Source organism: Lycorma delicatula, chromosome 10 (assembly GCF_047948215.1).
Source record: "Lycorma delicatula isolate Av1 chromosome 10, ASM4794821v1, whole genome shotgun sequence".
Classification (NCBI taxonomy): domain Eukaryota; kingdom Metazoa; phylum Arthropoda; class Insecta; order Hemiptera; family Fulgoridae; genus Lycorma; species Lycorma delicatula.
The window spans coordinates 112,189,499-112,217,372 of record NC_134464.1 but is presented as its reverse complement, the minus strand read 5'-3'; the positions used below and the strand labels follow the sequence as shown (position 1 = coordinate 112,217,372).

At 27.0% G+C, this 27,874-nt stretch overlaps 1 protein-coding gene across 4 annotated transcripts in view; it reads right to left on the bottom strand.

Annotated features, from left to right (window-relative positions):
• Positions 1 to 27,874, bottom strand: part of ATP7 (copper-transporting ATPase 1) — a 196,875-nt gene that overhangs the window by 74,619 nt on the left and 94,382 nt on the right. For 2 of the 4 annotated variants that reach the window (XR_012757867.1, XM_075376589.1), the window contains exon 3: positions 1,499 to 1,616. Coding sequence is in view for 3 of the 4 variants with exons in the window: in XM_075376589.1 (XP_075232704.1) it covers positions 1,499 to 1,616 (118 nt within the window). In the remaining variant the exon portion in view is untranslated. Of the gene's footprint in view, positions 1 to 1,498; positions 1,617 to 15,175; positions 15,705 to 25,061; positions 25,337 to 27,874 lie in introns of those variants that run through there. The other 2 variants (XM_075376591.1, XM_075376590.1) reach the window with 2 other exon arrangements.

Genomic DNA, 27,874 nt, shown 5'->3' with positions numbered 1-27,874 from the left:
ATAATATAAAGCCTTTCTACAATAAACATAATTTATTTTTGCTACTGTCTTTACTATCTTACAGATTTTCTTATGTCCATTTCAGTACGCTAGTGGCTTATTTTGATCTTGTGTAGACCGTAAATCACAACTGGTGCATACTGTCTCAAGGAATGCTATCACATTTATTTGCAGCTAATTACTGCAGCAATAAATGGCAACAAAATTTATATAAAAAAAGAAAAATGCATTTTCAATTCTTATTTAAATTACCACATTTTGAAGAGAGCATTAAACACAATCAACTTAGTAACCCATAATTTGGCTAATTCCAAAATATTTAAATTAAAGAATTTAAAAAGTGTTACTTTTCAGATATCAGTTTTTTTTTAAGTTTACTTTATTTAAAATCTGGGTAAACCCATAATACACAACGCCCATGTAAAAAAATTTGCAAGAAACATTAAACCCAAATAACTTATAACTTAATAAAAATAAGAAAAGGAATGAAAGAAAAATTATATACGAAACCAGTACTAAATATAAAGAGTCTCTGGAATGTAGGGATGTTAAAAAATAACATCTTATGATGTAGTCAAAATATATTTTTCTATCTACTTTTAATTTTGTCATTTAGGATTACATTAATCTAAATTTTTCAGTTTTAAGTTCTTCATTAAATTTATTTATTTAAATATTATTCCATTAGGTTTATATTAAAATAAATTTGTTCCAAAGGAACAGTTATAATAACCGTAAAGAATGTAAAAAACAAACATAAAGATGTTGTAGAATAACCATAAAGGACTCTAATATAACAAAACTTCAAATCATACAAACAAATCCAATACGCTCAAATTATTTTCAAAAAATTTGAAGAATCCTTTTTAGGATAAAATGAATGGATAAAGATCCTTAGATTATTTTTAAAAAGCATTGGAATCCAAGTTGTATCAAAATATGTCCCAATAAATTTCATATGAACAGCAGAATGATATCAAGCTACCATAATTAGCAATTAAACTGACAATGACAAACAAATCACTTACATAGACGACATCATAATTTTTAAATTAGAAAAGTACAGCTTGAACATTCATTAAAAAAAAATCACACATAAATTGAATTGAGAACCTCCTCCTCCTCCTCTTTTTAAGTTGGAGTAAACTCATAAAATGTGTTCAAATAATTTAAACAGCATTTAAAAAGAATAAATAGTATTTATAAATAACTACTAACCAGTAGTTCCTTAAGAGCTATATTAAATCTTTAAAATCATTCTATAACAAGATATAAAACATATCCTTTCACTGAACTCTTAACACTTACGATACATAATCACAAAGGAATATTTAGGAAGATGAAATATGGGAAGACCATGAAAACATAACTACTCATATGAATAAATGTCTGTTGGCAAATGACAGTTATGAAAAAAGTAAATAAATAAAAACCAACTAGAAACAAAATAAACACAAAAATTAAATTTTTAAGTAAATAAATAGTATGATTATAGTACCTTAATTTCATATACTCCTGGTCTTTTAATAATGCCATCTTGTATTGTTTTAACACAGGATTGGCAGGTCATACCCTGAACTTTAATGTCGACTTCTTCACTATCACCATCATCATCACTGTAAAAGAAAAAAAAATTATTGTCTACTTTACTTGTTTGAATAAATTGTACTAATTGTAAAGTTATATTTTTCATTTTTATTTACTTTCACTAGTTTCTTAAACTATCAACAAAAAAAAAATAAGAGAAACAGTAATAACAAAGCAAATACACAAAGTACATTACGGTATTGGAAAATTGGATATTTTATTCAACTTTCTGCCCTCCATGGCGAAATGGTAACATCTTAGCTGTTTGTCCAGAAGATTCCAGGTCAAAATCTCAAACATGTATGGCATTTTTTATACGCTACAAAACTTCCATTCTATATTCCTACAAACAAGCTTCATGCTTATTAGTACCGAATTAAAAATTAACCAAAAAGAAAAATTAATTAAAATTCTTCCTGTTACAACTTCAGGTTTAGATTTTCTTTGCATATAAGGATACTGGTTATTTTTTTACAGGTGGTCATATAAGAAATTCATCACTAAACATTACGGATGAAGATTTTTTAAATATTAACACCCAACAAAAATCAAATGCAGTTCTCTGATACAGAAACCAATGAATGTAATGATAAAACATGTTGTGTATGGGACCTAATGAAAGTTTTGAAACAAAGATTACAACAGCAAACAACAGCAGACCAATGAAAGTATATTCATGAACCTTACAAGTTAATACATACACAGTTTATACAATTAATATTAATTATGCAAAATAATTATGTTTTATTAATTAACTATTGCAATTTGCAAACTTCTAGATTCTCATCTGCAAATATACTATTAACAACTCGCAAATTTAATATTGTGGAGTCTTATTTACAAAATGTAATTTTTAGACAGCTTTGGTAACTGTACTACACTAATTGCACCAAGAAAATTTATACATGAGTGGAAGTAAGATATATATATATCTCTTTGTAACAAACTACACTTGTTTTTAAAAACATATTGTTTTGACAAAATTATACCTCAAAGTTTCAGGAAAATATTGTTAAACAGATTAGCAAATGTTTCATATTATGGGAAACAATACAATATTCTATTAAAGAACTGATAATCTATCTTCTAAAACTTATTTATTTACTTATATTTAAATATCTTCTTTTGTTCAGTCATAAAATTTTATCAGAGAACGGATAACATATATTTAAAAAATTACTTATTTACTTTTCTGTACATATTTTATTGCTGTACTGTAGCTAGATTAATCTTAAGTAAAAATAAACAAAACTGATGACTGTATGGCTGGATGTACTTAAGTTTATCTACATAATAATGCCGTTGTTCCCTTCCCATTTCATGTTATGACAGCCATTAGTGTGATCTTATAAATTTTATTAGTGTCTAAAGTTTATAAATCTTTAAATAATAATAATAACATTAAAATTCCTGATCATTAAGTTTCTACAGTAATTGTCAATATAATTAACGAGATTAATGTTGCAATATGAATTATTGGTAATAAAATAAAAAATAAAAAAAAATTGAAAATAGTTCGAAAATAATCCATTATAACAGTTCAATGATAAATAAATTAATAAAATTACCATGCAAATAAAGAATAATTCAAATTATTATGAAAGTTATTATTACACTTTTAAAATAAATACTACTAATTGTTTTTTATTTTCAATTTACTTTTAGATAATAATGTTAACAGTATTGTTTTTATAAATATAATCAAGAATATTTATTATGACCTTGCTGATCACAACATGAGCAATAAAAATCTTTAAAATAAAATTTAAAAAAATATAATAAAACCAATGATACATTTAAAATTATGAAACAGTTCAGATTCATCGAATAAAAAAAAAAAATACTCAAATTTATTAGATTTCTGACAATCATGATTTATTGAAAATTATATTATTGTAAGATAACATAATAAGTATAATTAATTACATGGTTCCTATCATGTTTCTATTTAAAACAAAAAAGATCATTAAATAAAATGGATAATTATAAATGAATGAATAAATTTTTATTACAATATTTTATGCAATATCTAATATTAAATTATAAAAACGACACAATTTCACTTTAAAATATTGTATTCGATATTTTCAGACAATAAAAAGAATAATATAATAATACTGCTTGGCATTAAAAAAACACATAATAATTGCTGGCATGAAAGACAATTTAAGATATAAGTTTACACAATGGAACAAAAACCTTGTGTCAAAAATATTTATTGGGATGGCTCTTATAATTCTATTATTATTCCACAAAAAAAGTATTTATTCTTTATACTTTATCTAACACATTTCAATGGGCAGTAATAATTTAAAGATACAGAACTTCAAATATAATTGAAATCATTAAGAATATATTAAAGAAAATACTTCTGTAATGGGTGGGGACAAAATTCCTGGAGAAAGTGATACACTATTTTGTTTCTTCACATTATCTTTCTGCCCTCACTTTCTTGAGTAAGCATGGCTTGCTTATTGTTGAAATTATCTAAATCAGTTATTAGCTGTTGCAATACCAATCATTTTGAAGTTACTTATTTAATATTTGCAAGTTTTCCCACATTGGTTAAGCCAGTGTTTTTGAGTCATCAGTCATTTGACTGGTTTGATTGATGTTATTCATTCCTCTTTTCTGTGTAATGTTTTTTAATTCAACATATTTACTACACCATTTAATCTCAATTATCTGTTTTATATATTCTTATCTTTGTCTTCCTCTACAATTTTTACCTTCACTCTATTATCAAATTAACTAAACCTTGATATCTTAAAACTCTATCCACTGGCATCATGGCTTCATAATATTCCACCACAAATTTCTTAAGATTTTAACATTTCAACCTTAGAATTTAAAAATTTCAAACTTTACTGATCTGCCAAATTTTTTAACATCCTTCTGTAAAACCACATTTCAAAATCCTCCATTTCTTTTCCTTTCTGTTTTTTCTAATGCCCGTGTTTTAAAACCATAAATGTCTTAAAGAGTTATTTTTCAATTATTAGATCTATATTTCATACCCTTCTTTTTAGCATGAAAGTTTTCCCAGCTTGGGTATATCTTTTTTATATTTGCCTAAGTTATAAAACGAAACTCTACAAATTAAATAAATAGCATAAAAATTGTAAAAAATAATTTATAAATTGTACAACTTTTTAATACAAAATGTTTTTTACAACTAAAATACTACTAACATTATCAAAAGACAGCAAAAAAAACCCAGAGAATAAAAACCAAAATGAATGGTGTACAATTGTTAAAATTAATGAGCAAATAAAAATAACATAACAGTAAAATAAGAAACAAAATTAACACATAATTTGGCTACTCCACACTGCAATTCTTTTGTAAACTTTCCAATCTAACATAGTCAGGTAAATACCCAAACTATACAAAAAAACATTAATGCCAGGATTAGAGTAGAAGGAATATAGAAAACAGAACAGAACTGATCTGACATAGGCACATGCGCATAGGTCTGACAATAAAACCCAGCTGATCATGAATTCGATTCCTGATAAGGGTCTGATATTTTTTCATCTACAACTTCAAATCATTTCATTAAAGTGATTATGTACCTGAGATTAAATAGAAAAAAAGGTCTAATAAAAAAAAAAAAATTAAATAGAAAGATTAAACAATGAAAACAAGGGCATTTAATAAGGCATTACGTGCTAATAAGCAAAAAAACTACTTTTTTCAATTTATCGCTAATTATTGTAACTCATAAAATAAACAGCTTTATAATAATAGATAAAACAATACTTTGTACAATTTTCATCAACAATTTGAATTTCTGAGAAAATTTTTTAATAATTATTATTTTTGGCCATTCATTAAAAAACAAATAAAATAAATAATAAACTGAATAGTTACATAACAAGCAAAATAAAACAATTTAAAAATTATTAATTAGATTATACTGGTACCTGAACAAGGCTGTATAGTGAAAATGATCATATAGGTTGAAATAAGAATAAACAAACAAAAAAGATTTTTTAAAATGAACAAATTCAAGTTAACCAAACAGAATAAAATACTTTTGAAGTAAAAAATAAAATTATAAAATTTTTATTCAGCAGGTAACAGCATCATGGCAAAATAAACTAGAGTTTCAGTATACAGTTGGAAAAATTATCCAACAACTTCATAATGTAATTAAAATATTACAATTAAGAGAAAAGTGATTTAATAAAAATTAAAATAGTACTATTTGTTCATTCAAACCATTTAATTAACAAATAAATCGTGCTCAATATGTAAAAAAAAAATTTGTGAAAAAATTACATAATTAAAAAATACATAAACACACCAAACTTTACTGAAGTTACAGGCAACATTTAAGAGGCCTGAATGAGTCATCTCAAGTTTATGCGTAAAAAACAGTTTAAAAACGGTTATGTAAGTTTAGTATTTATAATAAGTAATTTTTTGAAAACATTAAAATCTTGGGAGCACTAGATTCCATAACCAGAAAAAAGTAAACAACTATCAAATATGTAGGTGTAGTTCTACAACAAAATCACTCAATAACTTGAGAGGAGTAATTAGAAGACAGATAATTAAAAGTTGATCTCTTTACATGAGATTTCATTCAAATCAGTTGATTCGTAAGATTGAATTGCACATGACTCCTGCATTCAATTTGTTCATAAGCTGCTTGAGTACAACAAAGCATATTTTTAAACGATCAAAACTGTGATTCACAATGGGTTTATTCCAAATCCAACCTCCAATCTTCACAATCAAAGAACCAGAAATCTCCAAGCCCAAAAATGTAAAGAGAGACGTTACAATGATATGATAAAATGACTGGCTTTACTTTACTAGCTGTTACAGAAGAGACTAGTACTATATGGATAAATATTTTGGCTACTGGTTTTTTCTCTTTTCTGACTTCTGAAGTAGTACCTTGATCGTTAAAGTAAAAAGATGACTAGGTGCAATTTTCTATACGTATGTGCATGCATGCGTATGTGTGTAAGTTAGCATCTAACCCACTGGGTTGGTCTAGTAGCGAATGCGTCTTCGCAAATCAGCTGATTTCGAAGTCGAGACTCCCAACATTCAAATCCTAGTAAAAGGCAGTTACTTTGATACAGATTTGAATACTAGATCGTCAATACCAGTGTTCTTTGGTGGTTGGGTTTCAATTAACCATACATCTCAGAAACGGCTGACCTGAGACTGTACGAGACTACACTTCACTTCCTTACACTCATACATATCATCCTCATTCATCCTCTGAAGTAATACCTGAGGCGATTCCCAGAGGCTAAACAGGAAAAAAGTTAGCATCTAATTTATATGTGTCTGAAATGAACAGTCATTGTTTATGTAATTTGGTGTGATAACTTACGTGTATTTGATACTGATATTATCAAATTTTTATAAAAATCAAACAAAGATTTGAGGGTATTTACCTTTTAAACTATGCAGGGGGGTAATATATGGCTAAAAAGAATTTTGTAACTTGTCAGCTTTTTTTTAACATAAAAGATATTGTACACCATGAATACACTTCATGAGGATAGAAATCAACAACCATAAAGGAAAATTATCACAATCTATGGTTCTGCACATCTAGGATATTCCAGACAATAGCAATCTAGCAACTGAAAACGCTAAGTAAGGTAAAAGCTCTTATAGCAATTTTCAAAGCTCATTACGGCAATTAAAAACAAAAATGATTTCAAGATGTGATGTGATGTGTAATATACTAAAGGTTATTATTATTATTATTTTAAAGTTATTATTTCTACATATTATTTCAAAAAAATTCTCTCAAACACTGGAAATAATCTGAAATAATTATATGGTACTGGAAAGACTTTATTAAGGAATATTTGCGATTTAAAAAAAAATAAATCTAATCCAAATAGATTTCGATCAAAACTCAAAAGTTATGAAAACCATTCATTACATAAAAATCCTGCTAATTAACAGTTACTAAATTAAAATAAATTAAATAATAATTTTAATCATTATTAATTAATATAATGTTAAAATTCTACGTATTTAAGTAGAATTTTCAAGCAATTTTCTAAAAGAATATGTAAAAACTAAAATACAACACTATAACTTAATTACATCGATAAAGTTCAATAAATAAAATATTCGTTAATCAAAATTATTTTAAATATTTCCGTCATTAAATTAGAATGAATTGTTCATTCAAAAAACTACTGATTAAATTATCTTAATTAATTACTTCCATTTTAGAAGGAAATGTATTATGACACCATTAAAATTTGTAAATGTAGATATAATGATATCAGATTAAAGTATACTATAATAAAAATACATTTTTAAACTGAAAATTTTTTCTTAATATTATTACAAACTGTCTCTTGCAATATAAATAAGATTTAAATTATTTTAGAGATTCTGTCCATTCATCTATCTCTTTTTAACAAACTGTATTAAAAAAAACTTAATTTTATTAAAGTTACAATAATTTTTGTTTGTATAAATACTCGGTGCCATTACTAAATAATTGTAGGTTAGCTAATATGACACAAGTCACTTACATAATTTCCAAAGCAATTATCCAGAAAAATAAACAATCTATTCCATACTTAATACAGCGATTGAAGTCTTTCATCACCTCCATCACTGAACTAAATATATTGTTACTTATTAGCATACCAAACCTTCTGAAATCTAAGTCATGTTCAGCCCTATAAATAAAACCAATCTGTTCACTGAAACAACTGGCTGTATAAGCAACATCAGATGCATCAGAAAAAGCAAATTACTAATGTCAATTATATTTTAAAAGTTTTACATGCATCATTTTCCAAAAAATGAAAAAGGTATAAAACAGTGAGCGAGGGCAAATCTGTTATAAATGATAAAAATAAAAATTTTAAATCTTCTAAGAAGTAATAATCACTTTCTACTTCTTGAACTTTCCATATTTTGTATGATGTATGAACATACAGTTTGTTAAAATTAAGTTTTTTAACAAATTCTGATATCATTTACTTCTTACTTAGAATGGATTTCAATGCTGACTCAATAAGAACAAAAATATGATTGAGGAAATTTTTATAAAAACTAAAGCGTTTTCAAACTTCAATAAGGTTTTGGGTTTTTTCTCAGAATTGTTTCTAATGTTTTGCTTATATTTTAGCTTTATAGATTGCACAAATAAAAATAAAATTACAAAAGTTTAACTGACAATGAATGTTCCAACGAGGCCTGGCTTATTACTATAAATGTAAAAAGTTAGAGGGCGAAAGACGACTCCTGTTAAAGCCCATCAGGCTAGGAATGCAGGGTGTGGCGACTGGAAGCGTCACAACGTGGATGTCTTCCTCTAGGGGGTTGGGATGATAATGAATGTTATCCTAATAATTTTTTTCTGAATGGAGCAATCTTTTTTGTCAGATACTGTTGCAAAATGTTATGGTGACTAAAAATTATTAGGAAATTTTTCAGTCAGTTACAGACCTGACTATCTTTTCTATAAATAAAACATCAATATAGTTGTTAGATAGTTAACTTGATTTTTCATAATATAATTAAATATTTCTGAATTTATCATAAAATATGAGAAAGATCAACTAAAATAGAAAAAACAGATTAGTATAGTAGATAAGAAACAATCTTCATCCCTACAATACACTTGATCAGCCCATATTCCAGGACCAAAACAAGGAAATAGAGAAAGAAAAGTACACCAGAATGTTTCTGAAAAAAATTTAATATAGTACATTTCAAGAGAATACAGATTGTTCCATTAAGAGGTTTTTAAGTAGTTTATTTACTAATCAATTTGCAGGCATTTTTGTATAATAAAGAAATTTTGTTTATAACAAGGGATGAAATTGTGAATATAAAAAAACAGAAATTTCCCTTAGCTATAAAACAAAGAAAAACAGGAAAACCAGTTTAAAAAAAGTAAACTGAATTCAATCCACAGCTACCCACTGACAGCAATGCTTTAAAAATTACTCATAAGTGTGCCAGAAAAAATCCTCAGCTTTTGACTTATAACAAAATACTATCGACAGCAACAGCATTTCAAACTGTAATCTCCTTTAATTTAAGCGTTCACCGGTTCATTATATAACGATTGAGACTGTTATAACAATGAGAGTTATGTTGATTTTAATGATAAAAGATAGACCGATTTGAAAATACAACATAAAAATACCATTCAAGATTAGTTTCATGAAGCTCAATGAATAAAGAATAAAACTCTATTCAACTATCTGGATCACCTTTAAGAAGGGCTATGGGCAATTTCACTCTAGTAGAAATGGATTTTGCATTTCTTTATAACAGTACATTCTTATCACCAGTATCAAAGAAAATTTTCTTAATGAATTTATGACTATAATGAAGAAGCACACATAGTTTCTTCTTTTTCTACATCTAAAGATCAACTAAACTGTGTGTTTCCAAAACTAAAATCTAGACATTGATTGTTCTGATGTAGGACCAATACTTGCACTCATTAACAATTTAAGAAAATTCATAATACATTAACAAATTTTTTCATTTTAAATTTTTATAATTGATAAGATAACTTCTGTGAGCTACGAGAAAAAAGGCAAAAATAATTTATTTATTAACCTGCAAGGGTACAACTGCAGAAGATCTGACTGCATTCTTATTTGGAATTTTTATTTGAGTCTAATTCAATAAAAAAATAAAAAATAAATTACAACTGGAGAAAGAACTTTATAATTATTATTAAAATAATGATAATTAGAGTTCTAGTTGCATAATAGAACACCAATTAAATAATCAAAATAAGATGGGTCATAGTCATACAATAATCAGTTTTGAGTATTTAAAGCTGATTTAAATAATAATTACATTAAACAAAATAGTTAATGGTTTACATATGAAAGTATAAAATATATAAGTAATATTCAATTCCTTTATATAGAATAGAAAGCATTTAAAAAAAACCTCAATATGTGTGGTGGATTAACATTTAATTTCAATTATTTGCTTCACAATAAGGTCTAAGTTTTTTTACAATTTGCATTTAAGAATTTTAAATTCTGGGCCATCTTTTCTGAATATATAATGGCTCTGGACAATAATCTAATGGCACTGTTAACACTTCTTCTGTTACTAAAATACATCAGAAACATAGACATTCTAATGCGGTATCTATATCTTTTAACAGGATTCAAACTGAGACACAACATTATTTACAAAAACCATGAATAATGTAATAACTCTTTCTTTTTTTTTTTGTAGCCTGAATTACAAAATTAGTAATTTGTATTAAACTAATTCATATGGAAGTAATTTTTAAAGTAAAAATTGTTTGCATATATCACAAACAAAAGTTGACACTTCAGAACCTGACTTGATTAAGTGAATGTCTTAATTTGAATATTATGCTTGAATATGATGATTTGAATATGATATCAAGCCCAATCACCAAGCTCTTGAATCTATCAAATGTTATTTTTTAGTAGTATTTAATTAGTCAGTATCACTGTTAATACTTCCAATTGTGAGGTGCAATCAATGATTTGTTCCAAAATCATTCATTCAGTTGAAATTCACTGAGGGGTTTAAGTGCATGGAGAATGTGGTGTGAACAAGAGAAATGTGTGAAATTTTGCTGGAACTTTCAACAAAAGGATTAAAAATGTAGAATGAAGCAAGATCTGGATGCTCATCTGTTATCAGCAACTTTTGATGTGCAATACAGAACGATTGGTGTAGTCTGCTCCATACACTTCATCAAATTGCTCAAAAAACCGCAAAGCAATTATAAAAGTTGATAGGAGATATTGGATCATCTCTGATCCAATATATATAATATATAAGACAAAAGTATAAAACAGTTTACCACCAAGAGTACAGAATTCAATAATGCTTCTTACTTTACGCTTGTTATTTCATAAAAATGCTTTCAAGGGTTTCCCTCATCCCCAAACTTAAAACAATAAAACTGTAAACATATGTAGTCATAAAAATTAAAAAAAGGTTTTGTTATGTGGCTAGCCACATATAAGTACAGCACAGTACTGTATGTATGGCTTGCCACATAACAAAGTTTTTTTTTAAATTTTTATGACTACATATTTTTTTGTGTTTACAATTTTAATGTTTTAAGTTTAATGTGTGATTTTTTAAAAAGAAAAAGTTTTATTAACTGATGAAGGAAACCCTCGAAAGCGCTTTTATGAAATAACAATAAGCATAAGGTAAGAAGAATTATTGAATTCTGTACTCTTTGTGGTAAACTGTTTTATACTTTTGTCTTTGACATAATTAGTACAGAGGGGAATATGGACAAATACAGTAACAAAAGAATTGATTTTACTAAGTTTATATACATATATATATATTTATTAGTTAATACTTTATGATTAATTAATACTAATAAATCTCATGTATAACAATATACTGCATTTTTATCAAATGGTTATGCAATACCTGGAATGTATCATGGAGTAAGTCATTGAAAATGTAGTATTATATAATGCGAGGTTAATTGACATATATGCATAAATCACTGAAATTAATAACACTGGAACACTGGGTGTACTTCACTATATGGTGTTGGTATTTTTTATTGGCTAATGACCATAGTAGTTGATTCCACTTCAAATACATAAAGTAGTTTTACTTAACATTAAGTGATTACATTATAATAAATAAACACAGAATTATATCAGATCTGAAATATGTTTATATAATACACTTGAAAAGCAGACCTACATAAATATTCAGCTACTTAGTTTTACTTATCTTTGGTAAACTACAGAAATTAATTTGTTTATTAAATTCACGACTGGAAAAATTATCTACATTTCATATTCCTCTATTTTGAAGTACACTGTGTTTCAAAATGAATATCAGAGTTTTAAAGCTATGTAATATTTCTCAATTTTCACGTACACTGATTAATTATACATGAAATGAAAGAAAAACTCAAACAATTTTACCAGTGCACAAGCTCATAAACTATTTTTTGTACCTTCCACTTGAAAGTGCTAGCAGCAAAGATTTTGTCCACCCCAACAGAAAGCATTCTGTGTTTTGCAGTTTGTAAAGTGAGAATCTGTAATTACCATTAAATGTGCATTCCATTTGAAGTTTTGTTGTGATCTCCGGATGACTAACATTTAGATGGTAAAAACAATTTGAAACCATTGGCCTGTAATTGTAAAGGGAAGAGTACAGGATGGTCCAGTGTATTCAAAGACAATGTTGAACATATAAGGGAGTCTTTTGTGCATCGTCCTAGGAAATTCACCCAAGGAAATCTTTCCTTAACTGCAACAAGAACCCAGAGAACTTCATTTAGCAACAAAAAGATGCACCTCCTCACTGGCACAACATTTTACATCATTGGTTGAATGAAATTCTCCCAAAATACTGGATCGGTCGCCAGGGACCAGATGACAGGGCTTGTTTGCCGTGGCTTCATTCGCCTTATCTGACTCTGTGCGATTTTTTTCTTTGGGGGTTTATAAAGGATCAAGTGTATGTCCCACATTACCAGCTGACCTGCTCGACTTGAGACACAGGATTGAAGCAGCTGTCGCATCAATTACAACAAACTTGCTAATTAAAGTAAGGGATGAATCTCCTATTGGCTGGATGTGTGCCATGTGATGAATGGTGCTCACATTGAATACTTACAGGAAAAACTGTCTGAGTTGCTATTTCATTTCATGTATAATTTACAATATAAGTAAAACTTTATAAATATTACATATATTTAAAACTCCAATTTTCATTTTGAAACACAGAGTATATTCTACGTGAATACAATTCAGGCATGGGAGACTCATCATATAATAGAGGATGTAGCTAACAATGTTATCCAGGAATGTTTTGTTTGTTATTCCATTAATCCAAGAATGCATGCATATTAGATGTTATAAATTAAAAAATAAAAAAAATATTAATTTCAGAAACAGTATGCTTACTTAGACATAGTTAAACTATCTTACTTAACAATTTGCAAAATTTTCTTATATTAGATTTGTCCTAACCCAAAAGCTCTTTTTCTCTGTTTAGAAATTGGAATAACTTCTTAAGACATTTTTAATTGTATATCTAAGAAGAAACTACATGGAAATTATTTAAATGTTTTAAATAAAATACGACCATTTATTTTTATTACACTGACGATAATAAAAAAGAACTAGCATACAACCATAAACGGAGAGATCCATAAAAGGACTGCAAAAGTTTTCTTTGAAAGAAGAAAACAGTACTCCTATAAGATTTTCTAGCAATGAAGGTTTACATATTCGTGTCTTCAAAGATTTAAAAAAAATATTAATTAAAGAGTAATTCTTCATTTATACCCACACCCAATCAGATAGTACGGAGATTAAGTAACTGAATTTTACATAAAGTTTCCAAATTGAGCAATAGTTATAGTTTAGTTTCACTTCTATCAATTTCTCAGAACTTCATCTGCCTGACCACTTGTTTCTAATTAGTAACAAATTCAGTATGAAATACAACTACTTACTTGACCTTACTGGAAAATGATAACAGACGTCCTAGAAGTAACAGATTATGCAAGAACTAGCTCACTCATTCATATTAATAAGTATTATTATTTTTTTAAATACTTTTTCTAAATGAAAATGAGACTGTAGAAAATAAGATAAATATAAATGAAATGTAAATGGTGACATGCACAAACTTTTTAAAAACTTTCTTGAATAAAATAAAAAATTTGTTACTCATTGCTAATTATCACTCTGAAATTTCTGTGTAATGTTATAAAATGCTTTAAAGCTTATTATTAAGTATTTTTTCAACTATGTAGTTTCCATGTTTGTAATGAATTATAATATAACAAATAAATAATACTCTAATTTGTTAAAGCTGTGGCTGTGAAACTTATAAGCATCTATAAATGATGCGTTATTTCTGTAAAAGTAATTATGTCCATGATACAGCCTCTGAACAGAATGCCCTGTATTTTGGTAGCTCTAGAATGCAGAAGAAAAGATTAGAAGCTTTTGAAATGTGGTGCTATAGGAGAATGTTAAAAATCAGATGGGTGGATAAAGTGACAAATGAAGAGGTATTGCGGCAAATAGATGAAGAAAGAAGCATTTGGAAAAATATAGTTAAAAGAAGAGACAGACTTATAGGCCACATACTAAGGCATCCTGGAATAGTCGCTTTAATATTGGAAGGACAGGTAGAAGGGAAAAATTGTGTAGGCAGGCCACGTTTGGAGTATGTAAAACAAATTGTTGGGGATGTAGGATGTAGAGGGTATACTGAAATGAAACGACTAGCACTAGATAGGGAATCTTGGAGAGCTGCATCAAACCAGTCAAATGACTGAAGACAAAAAAAAAAAGAATGCAGATGTGCAACAATATAAATGGTTCAGTGAAGAAATAAACAATAAGATGCCACTTCAAACCTCACCTTTCTTAATATATTTGGCAAACAAGTCTGATCATGACAATGGTCATGAGTTTTTGATCATGACGTCATTTTCAAAAGTTACTTTTGTCATTTTATTCAGGTCACCTACAACAATTAGTAATTTTGCATCGCTAAAATTGTAATTATAAATTATTTTTTTCAAGTTAAATAAAAACAGAAAATTAATAATAAAACTTACAAATTTAAACAATAATCTTCGTTGGATGAGCCACCACTACAGTTATCAGAAAAAGAGTCATAGTCAAGTAACTTTTGTTTTTCCCAAAAATCACTCATCGTTATAAAAAAATTTAAAGTAATAAAAAAAACACAAAAATTACACTTCACAACAAAAATCACCAAAAAAAAAAAAAAACACTTTCTTAACGTCAAAAATTATGAATATTTTATTCAAATTCATATATTGTCAAATTTGGTGTATATAATATTTACAAATATACACACTCTAAAATATCATTTTTAAAAACAAATAAAAACATTAAAAAAAAAACATTTTTCCATAACACAAATGACTAGCACAATCACCAGACTAAAACAAAAATTTGAAAATAATAAATTTACAATAAATGGATAACATGAGTACATTACACACATAAATCAAGAAAATCAAACATAATTGTTTGCTTTGTTATATGTATTTGATAACAACAGCAACTGTGTAACGAAAGACTCCATGAATGGATGATACAAACAAATTTAAGTTATATACCTCATGACAAAACTAAAATGTTTCTAACAGAATGTTACATGAAATATCAATTTATCATACTCATAATGATTTCCCCCACCTGCCCAACTTTCCCCACTATTTAAAATAATAAACCTATATTAATTATTCCATTTTAAAATCACATGAATAAAATTCCCCTTTTTAAATAATGTATTATAAATTTACAGTTAAATATGTTATCTTAAAATATAATTAATGGGAAATACATACATAATAGATTCAATGTTAAAAATCAATAAAAATTATCTCAATAATTTGAATTTAAATGAACCAAAAATAAAACAATCAATTAATTAGGTTAGCAAAAATATAAACTTTTATTCATTATTGAAAATGAGTTATTTACAAATAATTAAGATAAATAATAAATTAGTTTGATAAAAATGAAACAGTCAATTAACTTATTTTCTTATTTATTTAATAAAAATCATAATTTAATTAAAACCAAACTGTTTTATTATATTAAGCGACTAAGAATTCAGTATTAAATGATCTATATTAATAATGACGAGACAACACAACTCAAAATCAAGAAAATATTATATGATTCATTAGCTTACTACAAATTGTTTATAATGAACAAGTTACTTTTGAAAAGCAATCATTCCAAAAAAAAATGTGTAATATTTATGTAAAAATGTTCCATAAATCATATAATTCTGAAAAAAAGGTAAAATAAAAACAAAAGAAAAGAAACCAAAGTAAAAACCTTCAACAATTTTACATATACCTGGATCAGAAAATATTATATGTACAAGTTCAGTCGCATATTAATAAACCAATATTACATCAGGGGAACATTATAGTGAAACATATACTAGGTAATATCACACAGTATTAACAAAAAAAATTTTACAAGCTCATAAATAAACAAAGATTCAAATTATTGCATTAACAAGATAAATAAACAATATAACTCCAGAATAGTTATTTAAAAAAAATAAATCTAAATAAGTGAAGCAGATATTAATTAGAAACTAGAAAATGATACATACAAAAAATATAACCATAAATACAAAAAATACTGTGGATGAAAATAAAACACCAATAAATGAAGCATTAAAAAAATTAAGAAAAGCAGTGGAAACAGAAATCATTAAAATTTCATTTCATTTTTTGTAAATTAATCATTACTACATAAAAATTTTGTAAAATACAAAAGAAATAACTTGCAACTTCTATTGCAAAAAGATATCAAAATGATGATATCATTTTTTAAATGAGGAGAAACAAAGGAACTAAAGCGGGGAACCAAATCATTTTAGTAGCAGACACAGAGGTAAAGTTAATGATAGTGGGGAAATAGATGAGAGGAAGCGTCTGCATGTCTTTGACTAATTCAAATGATTGGTACATCTCTGTTAATGAATAGAGAGCATTAGTTCTACTAGAGAGATTAAACAGAGACAGTCTTGTAGTGATATAATAACAGCAGCAGTTTTAAAAAGAACAAATTTTTTTCACATTTCATCAAAAGTTATATATTAATTAATGTGAGCTTGCTGTATACAAATACACTGAATTTCTATCCAGAAAAGACTACATTAATTTTATTATTTCAATTATAAAAAATGGGCTATTTACACATTTTAGGGCTACATTAATCCAGATACAAAAATTATATGTGTAAATAATATAGATCATGATTCAACAACACGTAATTAATGATAATTAATTTTTTAATTTAATGATGTGAAAATTTCAATATTAATACAAATTATATTATTTTTATAATAAATCGATGAATAATTTTTTTCATTCATTTGGATCCTTTTTTGATCTATATATAAAGTACCAATCAGAATATTACATACCAATCAAAACAAAAAATTTATTTTACAATTATTTTTCAACACATTAAATTTTAAATAACAAATTTTTTAATAAACATTAGTGTTTCTAATCACAGAATAAACAAATAAATCATCAAGAAGTAATTTATAGATTTAAAATATCAATTTCTATAATAAAACATATTGTTTCTTCCTTAGAATTAATTCACTAAAACAAATGATCTTGTTATAAAGGGCACATAATAGAAATAGATTAAGATTTAACTTTATCACACCTCCTAGCACACATTTCCATATGTTTTTCTTAGTTTAATATTACATAAAATGTCTGAAAACCACAGATCCAGATGAGCAAGAAAACTTATAACTATAAAGTCCAGATGCTGAATAGCGCTTTTAGTAATTTGGCCAACCTGTTTATGTCTGTTAGTTGAATGGGTAATTGAGTATGAAAAATCTTAAAATTGTGAACAAGTCTGGTATTGTGTTGAATATTTTAGAAAAAGTTTGGTTAAATAAAAAATCAAATGCTACTAAATTCTGTTGTTTTATTCTACATATATATATATATAAATTCAAACAATCCTGATTCAAATCCAGTGTCATAAATAAATAAAAATTTGTAATGTAACAGTTGATATTGCAAATAATTCATTTGTAATTCATCTATAGTACAGATTAAATGTGGCTGAGCACAAAACTAGCCATATTACTCTTTGGTATACCATGGAATCTAAAATCAAGGAATTCTATCTTCTTTATCACTTGATTATAATCACAGTTGTTATTCCATGTAATGATGAAAAGATAATGTCAAAAGAAGGTAATATCACTTAAATTGAGTGCTTAAGGAACAGTAATACCACCACTATTGTTCTCAGTTAATGTAAACAACCTATCTATCATATTTTAGTAATAATTGTTTTAACACAATTATATTGAAATAACTCATGTAAATGATTGTACAAACAAAAAAAGCTTATTTTAATACAGATATTAGGAACTGAAAGTAATGCTTCATTACGTGTACATTCTATTAGTTCTTACACACAGTATAGTTGTAATGGGTTGGGAAAACATAATTAAAAAGAAAACCCATTACACACTACTTCTAATTCAGGGTTTTAGGTCATGGTAAAGACCCTAATCTATTCAATGGGATGTCTTATTTTTCATCACCCACCCATTTTCCTTATTTTGATATCTTCTCTGTTATCAGTTTTGTATGCAGATCAGACCCTGCTAGATTTTCCATGCTGAAGATACTAGGATTTGAAGAACCAAAGCATTCTTTTCAGGTAGGACTGCCTGTGGGCTAGCTAGGAGATTCCACATCTTATTTCGTTGCTGCATAATAGAGAATATAGTAGTAGATTTATTGACAATTGATTAATATGTATCTCTTACTCTCCAACCAAAAAAAACTCTGGTTTAAAGAATCCTTTTACCCGACCATAAAAAAATACAATGTCAACTGATTGCTACATTTATTTTTTGAAGTAATTTTTTACATTTCCAAATGTTGAAACTTTTAATTTGAAAAAATTATCCCACTGTAATAATACAAGATGAAAGAATTCTTTAAAAGCTCAATCTCACAGACTAAAATTTTATAAAAAGACTGTCAACAATTACAGCAACAAAATAAGAAGATAAAAAAGTACATAAATTTGTACCCATGGGAAATATAAAGTTGTTTTCAACAGGTTTAAAAATATTTTTAATTAAAAAAGATTAAGCATTTAAAATATTTTATCCGTAACTGATGGCTTTCATCAGTTTTGATTTCATAATCTTTTTTAATTCTGCAATTACTTTCTTTGCATTAATTTCGTATTTGTGTGCATTGTTTGAAAATGTATAATAATTATTTTCTCTTTTCGTTCTGACCACTACAAATGATGTTTACATGGCTTTGACTTCTTTTTTTTTCCCCAAAAGGTTTTCATTCTTTTGCTCTGTTGTCGCCTTTCTTCCATCCATCTATTCAGGTTTATACCCTTCTTGTTCTTTCTCTCTGGAAACTTAGATTCTCAAATCACTTTTCTAAATTTATCTCTGTCTTTAGACAGATCTTAGAAATCTTTAATGTGTTTAGATATGTTTCTACTTCTTTAAACAGTAAATCTTTGTGACTCAGTTTATGTAGAAATTAAATATATGTTTTGTCAATCTTTGGTCGTTCATTCTACATAAATGTCCATGAAACTGTAATCTTCTTTTCCAGATTAAGTCCCCTATTTTTTCTAAATATTTGTACATTTCTTTTTCGCTTTGCAAATTCCATCATCATATTTTGGTCCATAAATTTTCTTAAAATTATTTTTTCTACTTTTGTTATTTCCTGTTCTGAAAAAACACTGCAGACATCCTGCCCTATACAGTGTGCTTCTGGTAGGACTACAGTTTTATAGTGCCTCAATTTGAATTATATAACAGAGATTTTTTATTGTAAATGTTCTTTGTGAAATAATAGGCAGTTTTCATTTTTCATACTCTGTTTTCATGCCATTTTTTTTTTTCAATTATAATTGGTGCTATAATTTCTCCCAAATATTTAAACTTTTGAACTCTACATATTTCTTTGATGCCAGAAATTTTATGGATCAAGTACTATTCTCTTTTTCAATGGAAAACCAGTAGTTTTTTCATAAGAAATTTGAAGAATAATTTTGCTTGCACATTCGCTTAGTTTCTAAATTTTGATTTTAGCCTTGTCTATATCTCTTGCGAAAATTGCAGTATCGTCTATGAAGGCCAGAATGTTTGTATATATAAATTTAGTTTTAGTACCCATTTTTATATTTTCGTGTTTAAATTTTTAAGTTCTTTCTCCCATTTTAACTTTATCAAGGGTACAATTAAATAGTATTGGAAATAGTCCATTTCCTTGCCTTACTCCACTTTTAATTTTGAATGGTTGTGAGAGTTCCCTAAGAATTTCACTTTGATTTCGTGTTTGTTAATGTTTCTTTTATAATGTTTTTTTTTTTTTTTTTTTTTTTTTTTTACTTGTGATCTATTTTTTTAAATTCTTCAAAGATTTTAAGTAAAGATTCCCTGTGGATGTATTTAACGTATAAAAATAATTAATCAAAGGTACCAGTTTTACTGCTTTTACATGAAGAAATTAAAATAATGACAAATAAAGAACTAAATTAAAATAGATAGAACTATGGATGATAATTATATTTTCCAGTTCTTACATGAGAACTGAACCCATGACCCTCAGTGTAACAGGCTTAAATGATGTCTATGTCATAGAGGCAATTGATCAAATTAAAAACTCATGCGCAGTTCTGCGCAAGAGGACCGACTCTATTTCTGATACCCTTACTATTTTATAGTCAGAAACACAATGATATTCAGAGTACGATGTACTACACACTTTCAATTAATGAGTAGATCCTACACACAAGCACCAAGTTTCAACTCACTCAGCATTGTGAATCACTGTATACATAAGCATATATGAAAAACACACCACACTACTACACTACTACAGCATATCTAAATTTCAATTTAATTGATCAAGTAGTTTTTGAGGTTTTCAAGCCACAAAACGTTATACATTAATGATATTTTCGTACTCCCATTTCTCAAAATGAAAAGAAAATTCATTTTCACAACCCAATACCACAATGAAACCGAAATTAATACCATACTTTTCTTCAGAAAGCCGGTAAAAATTAATTTGGTTAATCTAATTTTAACCAAAATTCAAATAAAAATCATATGATATGAACCCAAACCTTTTATTTTCCTAGATTACCTACAATGTTGCATTTCTCCATTTCATTATGCAAATCAAGTTGATTTTAATATTTTATAGAATATGTTTACAGGCCTACAACAAAATTAAAGAACAGTGTTTATTTAAATCAGCAAAGGCATTTTTATACGTAAAATATTGTCTTTGTTTCCCTTTCTTTTAAATTTAATATATTTTACTTTATTTTTACAAAATCTATAGCTATATAAGCTACATAGTTATTTACAGAGTTTTTTACTAATTTTATTAATTAATCAATTTTCTTTTGCAATAGAATAACTAAGATGAAAGCAGTCAGTAACAATAATTAGAGCAACGTGTCTAATTTATTCATTAGAGCTATGAAAGACAAGTTAAAAATTTATTAGATCACTAATTCAGAAACCAGTATGTAGTGTCAAGGTATTTAACTTAACCAAAGCTTGCTCTGGGTAAGTAAATCTTGTTTCTTACATAACTGTGACACTTTCTAACATTACTATTTCTATAAAAATTATTATTACATGTTACACTCCAAACAGGTAAATTTGCATTATAATCACTTCCTCGTTTACACAAAACCGACTATTATTCATTACAATCACAAATTTCTCAATTAAAGATAGAGAAACGATAAGCCTTTTTAAATAAATTAATATGATAATCCACATTATAAAGCTTTATAAAATGCAGCTTTTTAATAAGACATTTTACAAAATTTGAAATAAATGTAATTCCCTGTTACTCTATGCTATATTTTGACACTATGATAAATAACAAGAAATATTAATTCTTTCTGGCTGCTGATGATATATTCACAAATTTATTTTTATCAAGGACACGAAGAATATCTTCATATCACAATCATATGGACGGGAGCATTCAGTAAATATATTCATATGTTTAACATATGATTTTAATATTATTTCCTGAATAATTTAGCATGCATTTTAGAAAGCTTAATTGTGAGTTTTATCTCTTAGTAATGTTTTTAAACTGATTTTATCATAAAGAATCTTTTTCAGTAACATTTCATAACATTAATCTATCAAATCACTGTTAGTTACATCACAGTATTGCATTATTTTTTTTATTCTACCCTACCATTGAATAAAATACACTATAGACAGAGGAATAAGTCATAGTTTACATATTCTTAATATATTTTTTGACAAACTTCACATTCTGCTTTTAATAATAATGAAATGTAAGATTCAGGAATTAACCTCTTTATTAGTAAATGTTATCAACTTTATAAACATTTTTAAATTAATTTTTCTCTCAAAATCTACAAAGAAAAAACTGATGTAAATTTCTTTCTCACATACTACATCTAGATAATTATTTTTGTTCTATAGATGCAATGTATGTAGCAAGGAAGATTAACATAAATTAATGCAGAGTAAAATAGAGTAGATTTATCAACAAATAAATTATTGTCAAGCAAACAAATTGTCAAAGTAATTTGAAAGAACAGACGATTCAAAAATGATACATTATATAAATTATTTCCTAAAAGTTCACGGTCTCTTCTATGTTAGTGAAAACCTAAAATTCAAACAAATTTTTACAGAATGGGTATCCTGAATTTTGTCTGAAGATGTTTATCGATCAATTTAAATGAGTGATGAATTTTTTAATCAAAATATTAGTTGTGAAAAAAATATGGGTCATTATAAAACTATTGACAGTAAAAATCAATCAATCAATATAGTGGATTACCTCAGATACTCCTTCAAAAATGAAAAAATTTAAGCAAACTGAATGTGAAAATGATGATGAGAATTTTCTGGTACTATTTTCCTATGACTGAATTCCTATGAAATACTTGGTCTGTCATGCATTGCAAAACAAACCCTGCTTTAAAAATTTTGCTGGGCAGTATTCGAACACGCATCATACAGACTCATGTAGGCTACATTTTTATATGTTTATTTAACTAAAAGAATTTTTTAACCGACGATCATTTTGAAAGAAACAATGAAATCGAAAAAACAAGACTAACTGACTGAAAAGACAAGCAGTTTTATAATGATGTAATAAAAAAGTTATATAATTACTAGCCGGCTCGTCTAGCAAGAACCTGGACCCTCAGGACTCAGGTCAATCCATGCGAATCCCAGAGCCAACACAGGGGCTCCTAGGGACCTACCTCATGGCCACAGAGTTTGCCTACCCAGAGGGCTCCACTCCCTGGACCCCGCACTGTACATTATCCTTGGTTGTGAGAATAATACCAATAAATAATAATTATATTCAGGCTTTTATAGAAACCCGAAAAAGAAACTAAATTGCAAAAGACAGAATAATAGTAACTAAAATACACACACCTTTGGCAATGAAAAATTTGTAACTTAGTTCTTTGCCATGGTGGCAGAAATATAATAATGAAGTAAAAGGATTATTGTACATACATTTCTGAATAACCATGATCTGTTAGATCGGGAGTGTACTTGATGCATGCTACTAAGGTTAGCCTTCAACCGACTAACAACAAATACCCCGTTTGAATTTTGAAAATCGGAAGATTTTTTGTACAGATATTATAAGAACACCCCGTTGCACCTTCCAAAACAGTGACACAGGGGCACGCCGTTTGTTACAAGTTGATAGTGACGATTGGTCTAGCCTCCCACAAGGTGCTCGCATACCTCACCACTCCAGCCTCACACGCAGTCCCCACGGGAAGCCCATTATTGTTAAACATAATTTCAAATTTTCAAATTATTGAAAAACTACCAGGTTAACAACGGGTTTATATGTAATTTAAAAAAAAATATTAAGCAAAACTAATTTTTAATTTATGATAAAATGTACTTTGAACTTTGTTTTGTTACTGAATTTAAAACGTAAATTTAAAATCGTAGATTTCACGACTTGGAGAAAACATCATTTTTGTTAAGAATTAACAATTTTAAGAAGATTGAAATAAAGAAGTTTGTGTCAGGATCTTGGAAAATACGGGAAAGTTTGAATCCTGGTTCAGATTGTTAGCTGCATTCTTTACAACCTGATCGCCCTGCAACAGTTACATCTGATAAAAGCAGCAAAAAGCTGTAAAATAGAGTAAAATGTCAAGATCCAATGCCATGTTTAAATCAGTAACTGTAGATTATCAGAAATAACTGATTGAGTCCTATTTCAAAAGTCTTCAAATATCCATTGCACCGTTCTTGATTTGTGACTTCCAGACAGCAGCTTTCCTTATTCATTATATGAATAAGGAAACGCCCACAATTCACCAGACTACAAAGTGTTTAATGACTCTCTGTAGTCAGCAATCAAAACTCAACAAAGGAACGATGGTCAAGGACAGCATTAAAATATAACTAGTTCGACCATGAGTTGAACTATCAACCTCCAAACATGAAATTAATGTTAATTGTCTACACAACTACGACACACAGCACTTCATTTAAAGAATGTTAGCACCTAACATACATTCTTTAACTTGCAGTTTTACTGCTTGCTATTGACAATTATCAGTGGCTAACAATCACAACAGTTGATAAGAAAAAAATATTAAATCATTTTAAAAAGTAACAAAGTTAGTTAACATTAATAGGAGAAAAATATGTTTGGGTAAAATCTATTTGGATAACAATGATATATATATAGTTTTTTTTTTATACAGGGGTAGCTAAATTAAACAATGTAGGTAAATCTTACAACTACAATTTAATAATCTCAATTCTAAAATCTCAACTAACAATTATCATATAAAATAAATAAATATATATATATAAACATATATACAAAGCATTCATTTCCTAAAAAGTTAATATCTCACCTTGTTTCTAATATCATCCACCGGGCATCCATGACAATAGTAAAATGATGAAATTATTTTTGAAAAAAATAAGAAACTAATACGAATTACTGCTACTATAATCACACTGAACAATTAAGTAAATGAGACACTTACATCTTAATAATACATAAAGTCACAAGAAAATAATAAAATGTAGTCATTAAAATGTAATAAATTCATTATAAATAATAACACTTCAGATAATAGCACTTTTTATGATGTAACACTTGGTATTCATATTTTAATTAATTAGGCTAAATTTAAAAACAGATTCAAATATAATAAAATAAATTTTTATTTTATCTTAGATATAAATAACAAACTGTACGTAAAAAAAAAATATAATGAAATAATGCCCAATACCCCTGAACAGAACACTTACAATAAAAATAACAATGTCAACATGATAAAGTATGATTACACTATTTTTTTTAAATTTAATCCCATTACTCCTTTATAATTAAATTTGGTATAATATATAAATAAATAAACCTTATTTAAGAAAGCCAAAATATCTTTTTTAAGTTAACTCATCAGCTACTTCAAGAGTGATATTGCAGACGACACTGAAAGGATCTTCTAGAAGCACAAATTTTTTCAGTCAATATGCAGAAAATGTTTTTATCCATTAGCACAAAAATCGATACAAATGTAAGAAAAACATGAACATGTATGAGCAAGAGGTAAGATTGTACTACCCTACTCATACTGGCATTAATTGAAAAGAAAAATCATATGCTGGAGTGAAATTACACAATTTTATTGGAGCAGTCAAGAATTATAACTTAAAACATGAAAAGCAGGAAGAACAAATGGCTGCTGCCCAGACCATTCTACAGTCGAGAGTAATATCTAACTCACAATAAAAATGAACTGATTTATGAAAATTAAACTTTATAGTCATATAAAATAGTGTTTTTATAAATGCAAATTAAATCCTTATGAAATAATGTCATAAATCAAATATTCCTAAGGATGGCTAGATATTTGGAGTTGTAACATTACAAGTCACAAGGATAGAGTGTACAATTGTACTGTAACTGAAATCATACCTAAAAAAGTTATAAAAAATATTTTTGACTTACAAATTGGTACAATTGTACCAATTAAGAAAACTGAGGTATTTTATGAAGAAGGTGTCTTCTTCCTCATTACATTTAAGTAGTATCAAAAGGAATTCCTCATCAACAATGTGACAAATAAATAAAAAAATTGGTATAAAAAAAGATTGTTCTCCCAAAATCATATAAAACCTCACCATGTACTTTTCATAATGGCAAATCACAAAACTTTTTTTAAAACTCAGAAAATGTTTTACAATTAAAAGATAATCAATGAAGTAGAATTTGAAATTATAAACAATTACAAATAACTATGCAGTATAATGATAATATATTATAATACTATAATAATGTATCACAATTAAATATAATGTAATTGTCAAAACAGTATCGATGAAATGAATGGCAAACAATAATAAACAGTTTTCAATAAACAATTTTTATCAATTTTAAAATAAGTTAGTTTAATCACTTGTTAATTTATTTGTACACATGTTAAAAACATATTTTTGATTTGATTTTCTTTTCCCAATACAGCAACCTGTGAGACCTCTGTACAACTTAAATTATGTCTGAATCCACTGTTTTTTTTTTCCAATTTACAATTACCATAATATAATATTAACAAAGCTAACCAATACAGAGTAGTAAACTGAATTATACAAATATCAAATTTATTAGAAACATGAAAGAGATTGACTGTTCTATGTAACTCAATTTCATAAATTAGTTAATAATAGATCAAAATAATTCTCTGTAGCTCTTATTTAATACTAGAAACAGTATTTTAATCAAAATGGCTTTTTGAAGATGAAGTAAATGAACCAACCGCAGTTTTTGGTTAAATTATATGCATGCATCAATTCATAAATACCACTATAAGAAAATAATTGCATGGCTTCATTAAATAACAACTTAAACATTTTAATAGAAAGTATGATGCTTATGAAGTTTTGTAAGTCTACTTCTCGAAAAACATTATCTACCTCATTTTATGTATCTTTTACTAATGAATAATATAAAAATTACTGTAAATTAGCTTCATATAAGTCTCAGTTACAATAATTATGAGAAGGGGTGAGGGAGAGGGATCATAACGCAAATGTTAATTTGTATATGTTATCAACAGAATTCAATAATTAATTCCATGTAAACTTCACTTTATAAACAATACTGTGACAAAACCATATATCATACCAATACACCAATAATAATTAATTAATAATAATAATTTATTTATTCATTAAAGTAATAACAGATATTTCACAACTACAGCTACCATTAAAATTAAAGATGAGAAAAATTTCAAGCCTTTATTATAATTATATATATTTTAATATAAGCATATAATTTTTTTTAAAGAATCCATAGAACAATTAGGTAGAAAAACAAGATATAGTAAAATATTAGTAATAATATTGGTTGTTGTAATATTAAATAGTTAATAGTAAATAAGATAGTTAAAAGTGAAAAAAAGTAGTACTAACAGTAACAACTGTATTAATAGCAGGCTAATATAAGTTGAAACTACGGTCGACAATTAAGCTTATGAGAGAACAAACAGTAAATTACGAAAGCTCTTAAATGTAATGAATGGAAAAAACTGTCAAGTGATAGGTCAAAATAAAAGACTGATAAGGAAATACATGCACAAGAAATCGGTCAATTTATTTGATATTAATGACGTAGTCTCCAATATGTTAAAAGGCTAATTTCTCTGTATTTATATTT